This window comes from Idiotropiscis lumnitzeri, chromosome 3 (assembly GCF_059441095.1).
Source record: "Idiotropiscis lumnitzeri isolate Australia: NSW breed Sydney's pygmy pipehorse chromosome 3, RoL_Ilum_1.0, whole genome shotgun sequence".
Classification (NCBI taxonomy): domain Eukaryota; kingdom Metazoa; phylum Chordata; class Actinopteri; order Syngnathiformes; family Syngnathidae; genus Idiotropiscis; species Idiotropiscis lumnitzeri.
This window is the reverse complement of record NC_142393.1, coordinates 17,928,653-17,943,760: the sequence shown is the minus strand read 5'-3', so window position 1 is coordinate 17,943,760 and position 15,108 is coordinate 17,928,653. Positions and strand designations below refer to the sequence as shown.

The 15,108-nt window shown below is 41.7% G+C and overlaps 1 protein-coding gene and 1 long non-coding RNA gene across 2 annotated transcripts in view; both read right to left on the bottom strand.

Annotated features, from left to right (window-relative positions):
* Window positions 1–4,698: 4,698 nt before the first annotated feature.
* On the bottom strand, window positions 4,699–9,852 carry krt8 (keratin 8). Its single transcript, XM_088289797.1, has 8 exons — window positions 9,437–9,852; window positions 7,927–8,135; window positions 7,656–7,716; window positions 6,863–6,958; window positions 6,542–6,706; window positions 6,281–6,406; window positions 5,931–6,195; window positions 4,699–5,496 (listed from the first exon to the last, which is right to left on the bottom strand). The coding sequence occupies exons 1-8, from the start codon at window positions 9,827–9,829 to the stop codon at window positions 5,228–5,230; spliced, it is 1,584 nt and encodes a 527-aa protein (XP_088145923.1). The 5' UTR covers window positions 9,830–9,852; the 3' UTR covers window positions 4,699–5,227.
* Window positions 9,853–11,700: 1,848 nt separating this feature from the next.
* LOC148340195 (uncharacterized) overlaps window positions 11,701–15,108 on the bottom strand; it is a 62,227-nt gene continuing 58,819 nt past the window's right edge. The window contains exon 3 of the long non-coding RNA XR_015842448.1: window positions 11,701–12,304. This is a non-coding gene — a long non-coding RNA (uncharacterized LOC148340195). The remainder of the gene's footprint in view (window positions 12,305–15,108) is intronic.

Sequence of the window (15,108 nt, the reverse complement as noted above, 5' to 3'; positions counted from 1 at the left end):
AAGGTGAAAAACTGTTGATGTGCCATATATCTTGGGTTAGTGACAGCTTTCAGATGCATGCTATGATAATCGAGCCGCTCTGTTTGGTTTGGATGCAAAAAGTTACGAGGCATACATGACATCTACGTACTGCTCATAGAAAAACTCAACATAGAAAATAGAAAAACTTTAGTGCGCGCATGCTTTCATGCCTGCTCTAAATAATATGGTGAGCCTAATATATGTGTTCAATACAGAAATAGCAGCGATACGTGAGACAGGGCATTTTAATACCTTATGGTCATGAAAATATGGTATTGGTAAAGCAATTTTGGCCATTATCAGGAGCAGTCTGGTGTAGTACCCCCAAAATTTGAAAATACTGTGGTGAAACCCTTGCTTAAGAAACCTAGCCTTGATGTGCTGTCAAATTTTAGATGCATTTCAAATCTGCCTTTTATTTGAAAAATTCTGGAAAAAAGTGGTGCACATGCAGTTGCAGTTAAAATCTTTCTTGGAGGTACATTACGTCATGGAGGTCTTCCAGCCAAGTTCAAGATGATGCAAAGCACAGTCAGCCCTGTTAAAATGACATCCTCCTGGCAAATGACAATGTGTGTCTGGTTTTGTTGGATTTAGCTGCAAGATTGATAGGGTGGATCACAGTATTCTGTCGGCTCGTGTGACACACTAGGTGGGCATCGGTGGTAGCGCCCTTGAGTAGTTTCGGTCCTATTTGGCTGACAGACGTTTTTGTGCTACCCTTGGTTCCTCTGAGTCCCGCATTGCTCCAATATCATACGGTGTGCCACAGGGTTGAATTCCGGGGGCTCTGATGTTTTCATTGGGTCTGCTTCCTTTGGGTTGCAACTTAAGGAAACATGGTATTTCCTTCCACTGTTGCCGTTTTCTCATTGAGGCCACTTCTGTCTTGTCTGGAGGAAATCAAGATCTAGAAGACACTGAATTTCTTGAATGTCAATGAAATGAAAACAAAAGTTATGGTGTTTGGTCTCAGTGGCCTTTGTTCTACTCTTCCTACACCCTAGGGCCCCTTGGCTCCTTATCTAAAGCTGACAATCTTGATCTTGGGTTTTCAACAGCGCAGTGATTTTAAATTGGACAGGCAAATTGGTGCTGGTGTGAAATCCAGTTCTTTTTTTTTTATCTTTGGCAGTTGGTTATGGTAAAGTATCTCCTTTGTCAACAGCACTTTGAAACAATGATTCATGGCTTCATCAGATCTCAGCTTTCACTATCATTTTATACCACTCCAAAAATACCCTGTAGGTCTTAACTACCACCAAATGTAACCTCTCGTCTTCTCCTCCTCCTCCTCCTGTCGCTTTTCCATATGAGCTGAGCAATTATGCTGACTTGTCTCGACCTGCTTTTTGCTTGCAATGGCTCAAAAAAAAATATAAAACAAGCCTTGCCCACAGGCATCAGTCAGTGAAGAACACAGACTGTAAGAAGACTGCTGACTTAGTGTGATCAAGGGTGACCTTTGAAACAAAGCAAACAATGAGTAGAGAATGCATTTCTCTCCATCTTTGACAAGTCTAATACTAGAATTCCTAAATTAAGCCATGCATCACTATTATTTTTTTTTTACAATCCTAAATGTTGGAGTCTGAGTGGGGCGGGCCCTGTCTACGTTTGCACTGAGGCATGTGAGGAAATTACTCCTGTAAGCTGTTGCACACCTTATAAGGTGATTTTCTTGCCACTGATCACCCATCATTCCATTTTCTACTGCTGATCATGTTTTGGATCACGGGAAAGCTGCAGAATGGCTGTAAGGACAAAAGGCAGCCTACATCCTGGATTGGTCGCCACTCAATCACAGAGCACGCGCGAACATTCACATCCACGTTCACTGAGGCAGGAATCAATCTAAGACTGGCTGCAAGACTCACCCATGTGTACGACAACACTCGTCTTCTAGTCTCTGATCACCATTAAGGCCAAACAATCTTGATCATGTCCATTCTCATACCTGAATTATGTATTTATGTTTCATACAATACGGTATTTCCTCAAATGGTGGACGGAATATTTTGTGAATTAATATCAACCTTGACTAACCAAAGGCATGAATATTTGCAAACTTTTTTCCCAAACAGTACGTGATGTACACTAATGGTCCCTTTTCAACGACTGTAATAATTCTCTGAGTCATTCCACAAACGCATAAAATATGTGAACAGGACTTTTCACGATTCAGGATTGCTTTTCTTTTGGGTTCAGGTGGCGATGATGGTATGATTCATTTTGTCTTCTTCTGGAAAGCAGCATAACATTTAGTACATTCGTGACTCGACATGCTCTGCTCCACCCTTGATGGAATTCTTCTTGAAACAACTTCTTCTTTTTGTAATTAGATGCAATTATATTTTTTAGGGTTAAATTTTTTCAGGCGTAATCACTTTGATCATGTCGTGATTGTGTGAAACACTTTTTGCCAGTGTTAATATCAAACATGTAATTGTTGTAATTGCCAAGGCGTGGTTACAAAAACAATGCAGTGTTGATTGGCACTCTCATAGAGACATTTCTTTAACAATAACTTTGAATTTTGTGTGGTGTCAAATGTCACCGCGTCATATTAAGAGGAGTTCCTAAGATTTTGGAGTACTTAGATTCAACACCACTGCACATACATCGACCACAATAACAATAATATTATGGGAATAATTAAAACTCTCTGTTGGTGTATAAAACAACAACAACAACAACCTCATAATACTAGATGTCATCAGGTTGTGCAAGCGTACCTGTGGCTGAGGAGTGTCCTGATGTAGACGACATAACTCCAGTTTCATGGTAAGATGTCTCCCCCTAGTGGTGCATTTTATATTGAACAGTTGTCCGTTTCACTTAGATCTTAGGGATTTTCCACTTGGGAAGGTTGTTTTGTTTTCATAATATTCCCATTTGTTTGTCTCTTAATTTGTAGAAATGATTCCGTGATTTGGGTGGTTAACATGTCCGCCTCACAGTACAGCGATGCAGCGCTAAATTCCAGCTTCGACCTTCCTGTGTGGAGTTGGTTAGCATGTTCTCCCCCTGCTTGTGTGGGTTTTCCCCCACTTGCTCACACATTCCAAAGACATGCATGGTAGGTTAATGGGACACTCTAAATCGGCCCTCGGCGTGAGTGTGCGAGTGGTTGTTCCTCTTTGCATGTCCTGTGATTGGTTGGCGACCAGTTCAGGGTGTCAGTCTTCAGAAAAATAAATCACAGTGAAACTCGTACACGTTGAAAAACTTAACAATGAAGTTATAAACACTGCCTGAAAAAAAGAAGAGGGATGTACAGTATGTGTTTAATACGTGTATTTTATTTTTCAATGCCATCTTTTTCTGTTTCGGGTTCAATACATGCTTTTCTACACAATGACACATTTCTACAAGCAAAACATTGTTTTTGCCGCATAATACATAAAACGCGTGATGGTGTCCCTGAAGGTGCACAGGTGCAAGTTGTCGGTGATTCAAATTGGGTTGCATGTTAGTTAGTGTGCATTTGAAAGACTACTTGTTTGTTTATCCCCTGCGGAAAAAAACGCTAATGAATTGGATTCCTTGCTCCATCATTTACGGTGTTTGGTGAGAACTTCTTTCGTGGTGGAAACAGCCATTTTGGACGGATGGCTTTTACTACAGTTTGGCAAACACAAAGTGGACTTTGTATCTCCGTTTCACAGACCACATGGAGTTTCCTTTATGGAGGCCACCCCAAAGAAAGCAACAAAGCTATGGAAAGATGAATGTGCAGCCATATTGTGGTTCCTCGGCAGCCACTCCGGTCACTTCTTAAGAATCCCTCTTGTAAATTCCAAGTGTCTGTGTAACCTTGTAAAAGCTCACTTTTTTTGCCATCCACTGGAAGCGGCTCCCCTCATACCCTTTAAATTCATGTTAATGCAACTAAAAAAAAGGTATCAACTTGCAGGTGATGTAAAGTTAGCTGCTGTGGAATTGGCACTTAGAGAATATCTTCTACATACATCTCTGTGCGACAACCCCTACGATCCCACAAGTTGTGCCGCATTCAGCCCTGCGCCGTGATTAAATATAGTAAATATTTAAGTTTGTAATAATCACATTGTCCTTCATTCACTTACACTTCTTCAAAAAGGTCTCATGGAGTGTAACCAAAACATTGTGTAACAAATGCTTTTGTAAAAATTCTTTTTTTAGCATTAGCTGGCTCCACACAATTGAACACAATTTGAATATTCATATTCAAATTGCAGAGCAATCAACAACTAATCATTTTTGTTTTCTAACGATACCAAATAAACAACAATGATTGATTAATAAAGACTAATCGGGGAGAAATGGTATTGTAGTACAATTTGATTGCAAATTATATATTGTTCCAATTATTCTGTTCATCAATGTCTGATCGATAGAATAGATTAAAAAAATATTCAATTGTGACAGCCCAGACTGTGATTTTTAAATATAGGTAGGAAGGGGGTATTGATTCTGTAAAGGTGTCTGTCGGAACAGTAAAAATATTGTTATTATTTTTTACATCAGTGACTAATTATTTTAAATTATTGATTCTGCAATAGGCTACTTATTTTTTATTATTATTCATTAAGCACCCCCCCCCCCACATTTGGCGCACAAACGTAAGATACTTTGAATACATGGCATACTGTAAAACTTAATCTGTGAGTTGTTGAAATGGAAACCAACGCAGAATGTTGAGACACATTTTTATTTGGTGTGGTAGCAAAAACAGCACCTCAGTACTACACTATCATGTGGGCGCTCTCCTGGGAGGTCAAACGGTTACAGGACACGCACGGGAAGACATGCACTACCTACTGCAGCAGGTATTTCATAGACATTAGTTAGACCATCGACACGTCAGCACGTTCACATTCCTTCGACAACACCACTGTTCACCAGAAGGGGGAGCAGTCCTTTGTGAGTGGAGTAGCTGTTGCATATATTCAAATTTCGGATTTGCCTTCACTTTAACGTCACGTTCAGTGACAACACTCAAGTATCAGACATACAAAATAGATTCTTTGGTCCCTTTCAGGTAATTGGTAGCGTAAGGAAACTTTATTGCTTGTTGTTTAAGGTTCTACGGGAGAGTGACTGGCAAGCTTCAGACATGTTAATAACAAAAAGTTAGGTGGGAGTTGAAACGTAAGTGTAAAAACTACCAGAGGGGGGCAAAGGGATGTCAGAGCACGCTGAGTTGCCTTGAAACTACCCAAGCTCAATCCTCGATGACCTCAGAAGACTCAGACACCACTCGGCCGTCCTTGGTCTCGATCATCTTGATGACCACGTTCTTCTTGGTCTGGGTGCTGTAGCCGCTGCCGCTGCTAAAGCCGCTGCCGCCGCTGCCGTAGCCGCCGCTGCCGTAGCCGGCGCTGCCGTAGCCGCCGCTGACGTAACCGCCGCTGCCGTAGCCGCCGCTGGTGTAACCGCTGGAGTAGGAGCTGGAGTAGCCGCCCTTCAGAGAGTCCATGCCGCCATAGCTTGCTGTGGAAACATAGGGAGGTTAAAATGCAGTTGTGATCGGTCATGCCGCACCTGAAACGCTATCAGGAGCACTGACCTACAGTTAAAACCTAAATCCAAATATTTTGTCCTTGAAATGCTATTACTTTATTTGCAATTTGTCTGTACGTCTTCTAGTAGGACTATCTCTCCATCTGGATGTTAGAGTTTTCTTTTTTGTCCCATCAGATATAAAATTCACCTCACTAGTCTAAGCATTTTCTGTCCTCTAATTTAATAACATTTTCCAGATGATGTAAGTGACATAATTGCATGCCGTTATATCGCAGTTTTGTATAGGATTGAAGGCTTCTATTATTAGAATGTGATTAAGAGGTGAATTGAGTTGGGTTTTATTCAATGAAAAAAGTGTTATTAAATGAATCAGCATTTTTTTCTCTCAATGCAACACTTACTGCTCTGTTTGGAGATGTTGATGGACTTGATGCCGTTTGCCAGCCTGTCCTCCTCGCCCTCCAACAGCTTCCTGTAGGTGGCGATCTCGATGTCCAGGGCCAGCTTGACGTTCATCAGGTCCTGGTACTCGCGGATCTGGCGGGCCATATCCTGCTTGGCTCTCTGCAAGGCATCCTCCAAATCTTTGATGCGGGACTTGGCGTCCTTAACCGCCAGCTCGCCACGCTCCTCAGCCTCGGCGATCTGAGCCTCCAGGTTGGCACGCTGGGAGAGGGTCAAAACAATGAAGGGGAATGCACTTCTTGCGATCACTTGGGATTCATGTGTGATGCGAAAGATTAATCCATACCTGTCCCTTAACGCCATCAATCTCGGATGTTAGCCTCTGGATCATGCGGTTAAGGTCGGCGATCTCTGTCCTGGTAGCCCTCAGGTCATCTCCGTATCTGTTGGCTGATGTCTGCATCTCCTCATACTAAAGGAACATGGCCAAAACAAATGAGAGAAGCTTTGGATGAACATGGCTCACAAAAAAGCTAAGAAAATAAATCCGACTTCAAATCAGACATTGATGAAATGTGCTGAGAATGGGCAGAAAGTTGCTCTTTACCTTGCTCTTGTACCATGTCTCTGCCTCAGCACGGGTACGGTTGGCAATGTCCTCGTACTGAGCCTTCACCTCTGCTACGATGGAATCCATGTCCAGATTACGGCTGTTGTCCATCTCCACAATGACAGATGTGTCCTTGATCTGGCTCTGGAGCTCACGCAGCTCCTACAGAAGAACCAAGACAATGGATTTTAACTCCACCCTGCTAAAGAATGCCATCTAAGGCTGCAAATGATGAGACAAGCAATACAGAAAGTGGATAAATCAGCACCTATCATTTAAATGGCAAGTGAGTAAAAAAGTTTTGATTTGTTTCCATACCTCCTCATAGATGGACCTGAGGAAGTTGATCTCGTCTGTCAAACTTTCCAGCTTAGCCTCCAGCTCAACCTTGTTCATGTAGGCCTCATCAACATCCTAGGGAAAATTCATGATTGGATTCAGTTTGGACACTGAAGCAACATTTTAAACGATCAATTGTTATGGGAGGAACTTGAGAAGGGAATTGATTTTTTTTCACGAGTAAAAGTTGTATTCAATTTAAATAAATGAGTTTTACATATTTTTAAGATAATCATTAGTCTTGCATATAATTAAATGTAACATTATTGTAAGTTTTATGAATTGCTTTTTGTCTACTTTTCCTGTCTTTCTTTGTATTAATTATTATTTTATTTATTATATAATTATTTCATTTAATTGTTTGATTAATTCTTCCATCCATCTATTTACGATAACACATTGACAGAAGTCAGCCAATCACAATGCAGTTATTGACAAACAACCAGTCACACTCAAATATATGGACAATTTAGTTTTCAAATGCATGTTTTTTTCCTTCTTTCTTTTATGAGGAAGGAAGAAAATACACATAAGCACAGGGAGAGCATCCAGACTTCACTCAAAAAGCCCAATTCAAGATTCAAACCAAGAACTGTGAGACTGACATGCTCACACTAAAACAAACAGCTGCCCTTTCAACTTTTCAGTGGAAAACACCGAAATATCAGTTGACAGTAACACACCAGTACTATATTCTATCTCGAGTGTCAGCCTCAAGTCAACTTTACTGTGATTTGATGCTTTAAATCCAATTGAACTGAATCCAACTGACCTTCTTGATGAGGACAAAGTCATTCTCGCACTCGGTACGCTTGTTGATTTCATCTTCATACCTGCCAGAGAAAAAACACTCGTCAGTACGCCACATGGTTCTGATAGGCGAGTTATACACAAGTGGAACACTAGGGGGAGCAAGTCAGCCATCATGTAAGCTCCCTTGGGAGTCCGCTGAACACAAAGTGTTTGCATTTTGCAGCGTCATATATATATATATATATATAAATAATGATTTTATTTTATTTTTTTACTGTGATGGCACTTACTTGTTCTTGAAGTCCTCCACCAGGCCCTGCATGTTGTGCAGGTCGGCTTCCAGCTTCATCTTGTCATTGCCCAGGCTGTCGAGCTGTCTGCGCAGGTTGCTGATGTAAGCCTCAAACATGGCGTCGATGTTGGAACGCGTGGTGGTCTGGCCCTGCAGCAGGTTCCACTTGGTCTCCAGCATTTTGTTCTGCTGCTCCAGGAAGCGCACCTGAGGAAGAGATAAAAACACCAAAACGTGATGAATGAAGCAGGAAGAGCTTATACTTAATGTATGACTGTGTGCATGTATTGTATGTTTTATAGACACACATGCTGGATGGTTTATTTTTGTGTTTATGTGGCCTAAAATATGAAATATATCATCTTAAAATGCGATTGAATGGACTTCATTGAAACAAAAAATATATATGGTTTACAGTCCTAAATAAAGATAATTGTTTTCCATTTTTTTTTTTTCTATAAATAAAAATGGAATGCAGGCTTGAACTAAATATTATCACTAATATCATAAATACTCCTGCAACCTTTTAACATCCATCAACTGCGCCATGCCTCCGGTTCGCCTTCTATAGTCTTTGTTGATCTTATCTGTCTTTGGAGCTTTGCAGGTTGCCTTTTTAGAAAGGAAGGCCTGACGTAGTACATGCATCTCGACGGGATGTGTGTGTTGGGGGGAGTGGGAGGGGGTTGTTGGGTGAGATCAGGGGAGATGTTAGTCTGGCTGGAAAAAGCTGGTGATGGAGGAACAGAGTGAGTTAACCCATCACCTCTCTGCCTTCCTGTTTTTGTAAATGAAGCCTTTTGCAGGCAAATGAAGGGAGAGGCAGAAGGAGGTGGGTTGGAGCAAAGTTCCAGATGGAGAGAGAGAGAGAGAAAGAGAGAGAGAGGGAGTGTGAGAGAGTGTGTGAAAGAGAGAGAGAGTAAATATTTAACCAAGCTAAAGGTGTGACAGAACTGGTTGGGATTAGGGTCCACAGGGAAATCTAATTTGCAGACATGTCAGAGAAGTGTTAGCCTTGAGTATAAATTTTGGATTTGTTAAGTTTGGTCTTGTTGAACAATATAGCTTTGCAGCTGCTGTAGTGCAGAACATGAAACCAGCAGGCCTTTTTAAATATTAACCCACTGCTATGGCCTTAAGAGGGCACACAGTCCTTCGAGTTGAATGGATTCTGTAGATAAAATGGTGCAAGTGTGTGTTTGTGTGCGTGTGTGTATGTGTGTAGTTGGGGGTGGGTTTGGAACAGTTACACTGTACGTTCCAAAGTCCAGTGGTGGGGGCAAGTGAGAAGTAAAAAAGGGCCCCACCCCAGCTAAAGGGAGGAAACCAATCCCAAGGTAACTTGTACTTGTGCAGTGGCCTGACACGCCCTTTGCTATCAGGCTTGATCTCATTTTTTTTTTTTGTGAGTCTGTTTTTACATGAGTGGATCTCACTGCTTAAATGAAAGCATGTGCAGACAGAAAATCTTCTACTTTGCTGGAACTTTTTGGAACTGTTTTGCTTACCTTGTCAATGAAAGAGGCAAAGCGATTGTTGAGGGTCTTGATCTGCTCCTTCTCCTGGGTGCGGACAGCCTGGATGGTGGGGTCAATGGCCAAGTTGAGCGGGGCCAGCAGAGTCTTGTTCACAGTCACAGCGGCGATGGGTGCCTGGCCGAGTCCCATGCTACCACCAAAGGACATGCCGGCGCCGCCCATGCTGTGGCCGAGGCCGTAGTTGCTGGAGCTGATGATGCCGGCCCCTCCGTAGCCTCTGTTGCCACCCCCGTAGGAACTCCTGACGGTGTAACTCTTGTTGGCGGTGATCCCTCCCGATCCGGAGTAGGATCTGCTGCTGTAGTTCTTCGGGGCAGTGGAGCTCCTCATGGTGTATGAGGTGGTCTTGTAACTGGCTGCCATTGTGAGCTTGAGGTTTTTTTTGCTTTTTGGATGAAGGTTGACGAGGCAGGCAGGCCAGTAGAGGGAAGAGAGACCAGAGTGGATAGGAAGAGATGGGACTAGTGAGGAGTTTTAAAGCGCCTGTTGCTGTGGGAGGAGACTGGAGTGAACTGCCATTGGCTGCGGGTCTGGGCAAGGGCCTGGAGGCAGGGCTGTAATTTTACACTCCTATGACACATTGTCAGCCACCGAAAACCATTACCTGACCTCTCTGCAGGCCTCCATGTTGTTCTAGAAATCCTTTTTTGGAGCGAGTTGTCAGGAGTTGCGTTCTGTTTCTGCTTAATTACGGTCAACAGTGTTATGTGCGGAATAAAGAGCGTCCAGCATGATTAAAGCTTCCCGGATAAACGTTAGAGGTAAAGTTTGATGCATTAGTTTAATGAACCACACAAGGGTTAATCCACAACATAAAGTATGCAACAGGAGTTTGAAAAGGAATTTTAGGTATTAAGCATCTTTTACCAGCCTGTTGCTTACACTTATTATTAGCATCATTTTTACTACCGTGACACGTCACAGATGAACATGCATTTCAATATGACAGCACTTGTTTTACATGTCGACGTAGACCGCAAGACAGGTTTTTCAGTGGTAGCCTCCAGCAATTTGTCATTGACTTCCTAAAATGAATAATAGCTCTCATCTATTTGTTACATATTCATATAACAAATCACCATTTTAAATAGACTTTATAAACATCCAGCCATTATCTGTATGTTAAAGCAGGGGTAGGTTTTGTCACATAACAGCCAACATTATTATTATCATTATTATTATTATTATTAAATGTATTTTTTATCCAATAAATTGTTTCTCTCTTTCGGATATAACATTGTAGAGATTATATAATACTGTATATTAAATTGTATAATTATAAAGTACAATGAACCCTCGGTTATCGCGGTTAATGGGGACAGAGACCACCCGCAAAAACTGAAAATCCACGACAAATGCTTAAAAAAAAAAAAAGTGCGAAGTAGCGGCGCACCTTCAAAAATGCTTAAAAAAATAAATAAATAAATAAATAAATTAATTAATATATATATATATATATATATATATATATACGGGTAGAGAGAGAGAGAGTGAAATTCATGTTATAACAAAAAAAAAAAATATTATTAAAACTTATTATTTTTTTATTCCCCAGCCATTATTTTTGTATTTATTCAATTACTTCTTTTTGTATTTATTTAATTACTTCGACTTTTACCAGCTGGTACGCCGTCCGGTGTGCCCTGTGAAATGAAAGGTGGCATTCTTCATTTATTTATTTATTCATTCATAACTGACAGCCTCGCGCTACGCTCGTGCCCGGGCGGAAGAGGTGCTCCTCTCCGGCTTAATTGTCACGCACGCCGGACCTGCTCCCCCGAAGCGTGTCTCCGTTCGGTTGAACTCGGTTTCATTTCGCCCCGCCCGTGCCCGTGGAAGGTGCTCCTATTCGGCTTAACTGTGACACACGCCCGCCCTCCTCCCCCGGAGCTTCCATTCGGTTAAACTTAGGGGCCGCTTGGCACTGCCCGTGCCCGGGGAAGGTGCTCCTCTTCGGCTTAACTGTGACGCGAGCATGCCCTCCTCCTCCGGAGCTTCCATTCAGTTAAACTTAGGGGCCGCTTGACACCGCCCGTGCCCGGGGAAGGTGCTCCTATTCGGCGTAACTGTCACGCACGCCGGCCGGCCTCTTCCGGAGCTCTCGTACGGTCCGAACCGCGCAAAACGTCGCCCCCGATCGTGCCCGGGGGAACGTGCTCTTCTTCGTCCACTCTCCTCTTCGCCCACGCTCTTTTTCGGCGCACGCCCGGCCGTCTAACCGCTCCAGCGCCCCGTCGTGCCGCTCGGTGAAACTACAATGCCCCCGAATATTTTTTAGACCCGCGAAGCACTGAACCCGCGAAAGGTGAACCGCGAAGTAGCGAGGGTTCACTGTATACCCATCCATTATCTGAGCTGCTTCTCCTCACAAGGAGTGTCCAGACGTGCTAATCCGTCAACCAATCATACTGTATGTCCATCCATCCATTATCTAAGCCGCTTATCCTCACGAGGGTCGTGGAGGTGCTGGAGCCTATCCCAGCTGTCTTCGGGCAGTCGGCAGCCAATCGCACACTTCTTAACTGTCACCGTGTCATTTGTAAAAATAGGCTAACTACAGTTGATAGTTATATGTTAAAACAACCAAACATTCTGGAAATGTCTTTTTTCATTAACTGGCATTTATTTGTAAAATATGTTCAAGTGAAAATCTCTAAAATGCCCTACCATTGCGTGATGACATGAAAAGTAACAGCCATCTGTTTGGTAGCTAGCTAGCGGCTAATGCTATTAACCCCACTGCCATGACCGATTTCCAGAACTTAATATGGTCTAAATTCTCATCTTTTTTGTGTTGAGTCTGATCCATCTTTTGGAATAAATGTTACAACAAAGCCCCTGAAAAAAAATGGGAAAAAAAGGAGTTAATGTGAACATTGGGGTAATTTTCCAACATTTTCATGATGATGAAGCAAGTTTTCACCTTCCCATAGCAATGACCTTTCTAATAAGAATGTAGGCGTATTTGCAGCGATGCTGTCTATTGATGTATAAGATTTAGAGTGGATTCTGATAAAAGTTGACCGAAGAGTGGACCTGTTGGCTTTGGCGAGGTCTGCACCTTCTACTTCTCGTCAAATAACATCCATCACCTCTGAGGTATCCTGCGAGTTGATATTTCACAGTAGTGATAGCAGTTTTGGGAGGCTTTAGAGCTCAAGATTCTTTGGTTATTACGGTCAAGTTCTCAAGAGCACACTGAGCAAATGCACACCAGGTGAGATGTGAACCAGCTGCTTTTCATTACTGTTGGAAATGGAGCATGTTGGACAACATCATGAAATTTAGCATGAAGCCCTCTAAATTGTTAAAAAAATATATTTAGACAATAGCTCACTGTTTGTGTCAGTTACTTTACATTACAGTCATGTAATACATCTACAGTCATCTTACTAGAAGACAAAACCTCTCATCCTTTTCTCACTGGCCATAACATTAGGTTGCAGCAGTTTTAAACAGTGTGCATCTTACAGATAAAAAAACTAAATAAAAACATGAAAACAAGAAAAGGAAATGCTTCACTGCGGACTCTTTTAGTGAGCACTAAATGTTTTACTATTTTGAAAAAGAGGAACTTCAAATTGAATTCAACTTTTCATATGAAAATTTCAGCTTCTCTGGGAAGTGAGAAATTAATTATTTTTAGGATTACTAATCTAAAGACCAATCTACTATATTATAATAATTATTATAATATTAAAATGTATTATAATAATAATATTAAAATGGTTCTTATGATGTAGGCTCTGCAGCACAGCATATTGTTCAATTAATTCACACTGTATATTCTAATAATGCGTCCGATCCTAATTCTTGCATGCTTGCAGTACGGGCCTATCACTCATAACTTCCAGCAATGTAACTTCACTTTTTTCCTCACTGGGCTGTGATCCACCAAGACCCGCCCTGCGTTCTTCTCCTCCCTCCCCCAGTCCCTCGCCACGATGAGTCATGTCTTACACGAACCAGTCCAAGCCCCAACGCCATAACCCCACTCCTCCATCTTTTTTTTTTTTCTTTTTCTCTCAGCCTGTTTTCCCGCCGTTGGCCCTCGTCATGGAAATATACAAAAATAAAACTCCCATCCTACTTGAATCACAGCGGATGCCAGTGAGAGCAGAGGCATTTGACAAAGGGCTGTGAAAGCGAAGAGGGGTCTGAGCCAATGCCCGAAAAGAACATGTGGCAACACTGATACCTTGTTGCGAATGTGACAAAGATCAATAGAAGAGTTGATGTGTGAAACTCACATGACTGCAGTGCGACCATTGTGAATGCGAGTAATCGCAAGTTTTCGAATCATGTGGGTTGTTATTTCAAATCTGCAAAAACAGGAACTTTTGTTTCACAGTGCTCGGAAAGATTTCACTAATTTAACAGGCACTCATGAATCATAACCTGGTCCAAAGTGGACTCCCATATTTCGAGTTAAATGCTGTTTAATGTTTTCGTGTGCGCTTTTAATAGAGTCACATTGAATCAGATGTGCATTCTGCTCTTTAATGAATCAAGAAGTTACATTACACAACCAAGAGTTCAGTCTTATCAGGCCACACTTTGCAGAGTAGTAAATATGCAGAATTTGAGTATTTAGAATCGGCTACTGATTATTGCTACTTCTTTTTTTCCTAGGGGAAACAGTGTTTTGAAATCAAGACTAGATTTAGATTTAGTTTGGTTTTTCAAAACAACATCTCAGCCATTTTTGTGCAACATGCGAATGTATTTGATTTTATTTTTTATCTTCTTGTGACATTCGTGTTATGATGTAATTTAGTGCCTAGTATGCTATAAATACCCAAACTAGGTTTCTTAATACTGTAGAAATAGCAACCTAAAAGTGGCTATTGTTGTGACAAGAGCCTCTGATCACACAACTGTAATTATGATGTGCAGCAATACCATTTGTTAAGTGTGCAAAGGTTAACTGTCAATACCCTTAACAGAAGAAACTGGCACAATTGTTAATTTGGGAGACAATTCTGGGGGCAGAGTTGTATCAAATTTTTGCACAAAACTGGAGTTTGAACAAAATCCTGCATGTATCGACATATTGTAAGGGAACTCAGTGCAGCAAACAACAAATTATTCATTCAATTAACCTTACATGCAAGTCTTAGGAATGGAGCTGGAGCAGCTGGAGAAAACACACGCTAGCAAGGGACAGAACAGACGGGAACCCATGACCTTTCCAATGTGAAGCAGACAAGATAACCACGAAGTCATCAAACTCCTCTTTGGAAACAAATGATTTCTGATCCAAACAAATTGGATCCTATCTATAAATAAACTGTTCAATCTGAGATGTTCCACTTTAATTCCCACAGAGCACTAATAGGAAACCAGATGGATGACTATTGATAATTTGATGATAAAATCAATGGCAAATGTTTAAAGTTGCCCCTGTCGCTCATTGCAACAGCGACACATTAATCTGCATGATTCGTATCATCCGTCTAATCACAAGCATGGGGATGATATTTCTTGTGACTGCGGTCAAGCAGAAATCTGGAATGTACCGCACAAAACAGGAGTGGAACCCTGACAATGAAAAAAATAGCAAATCTCGGTCAGCTCTGAAATATGTCACAAGTTGCGATTGTGTGTGAGTGTGAGCGCCAATGGTACAGACAACGGGTGTT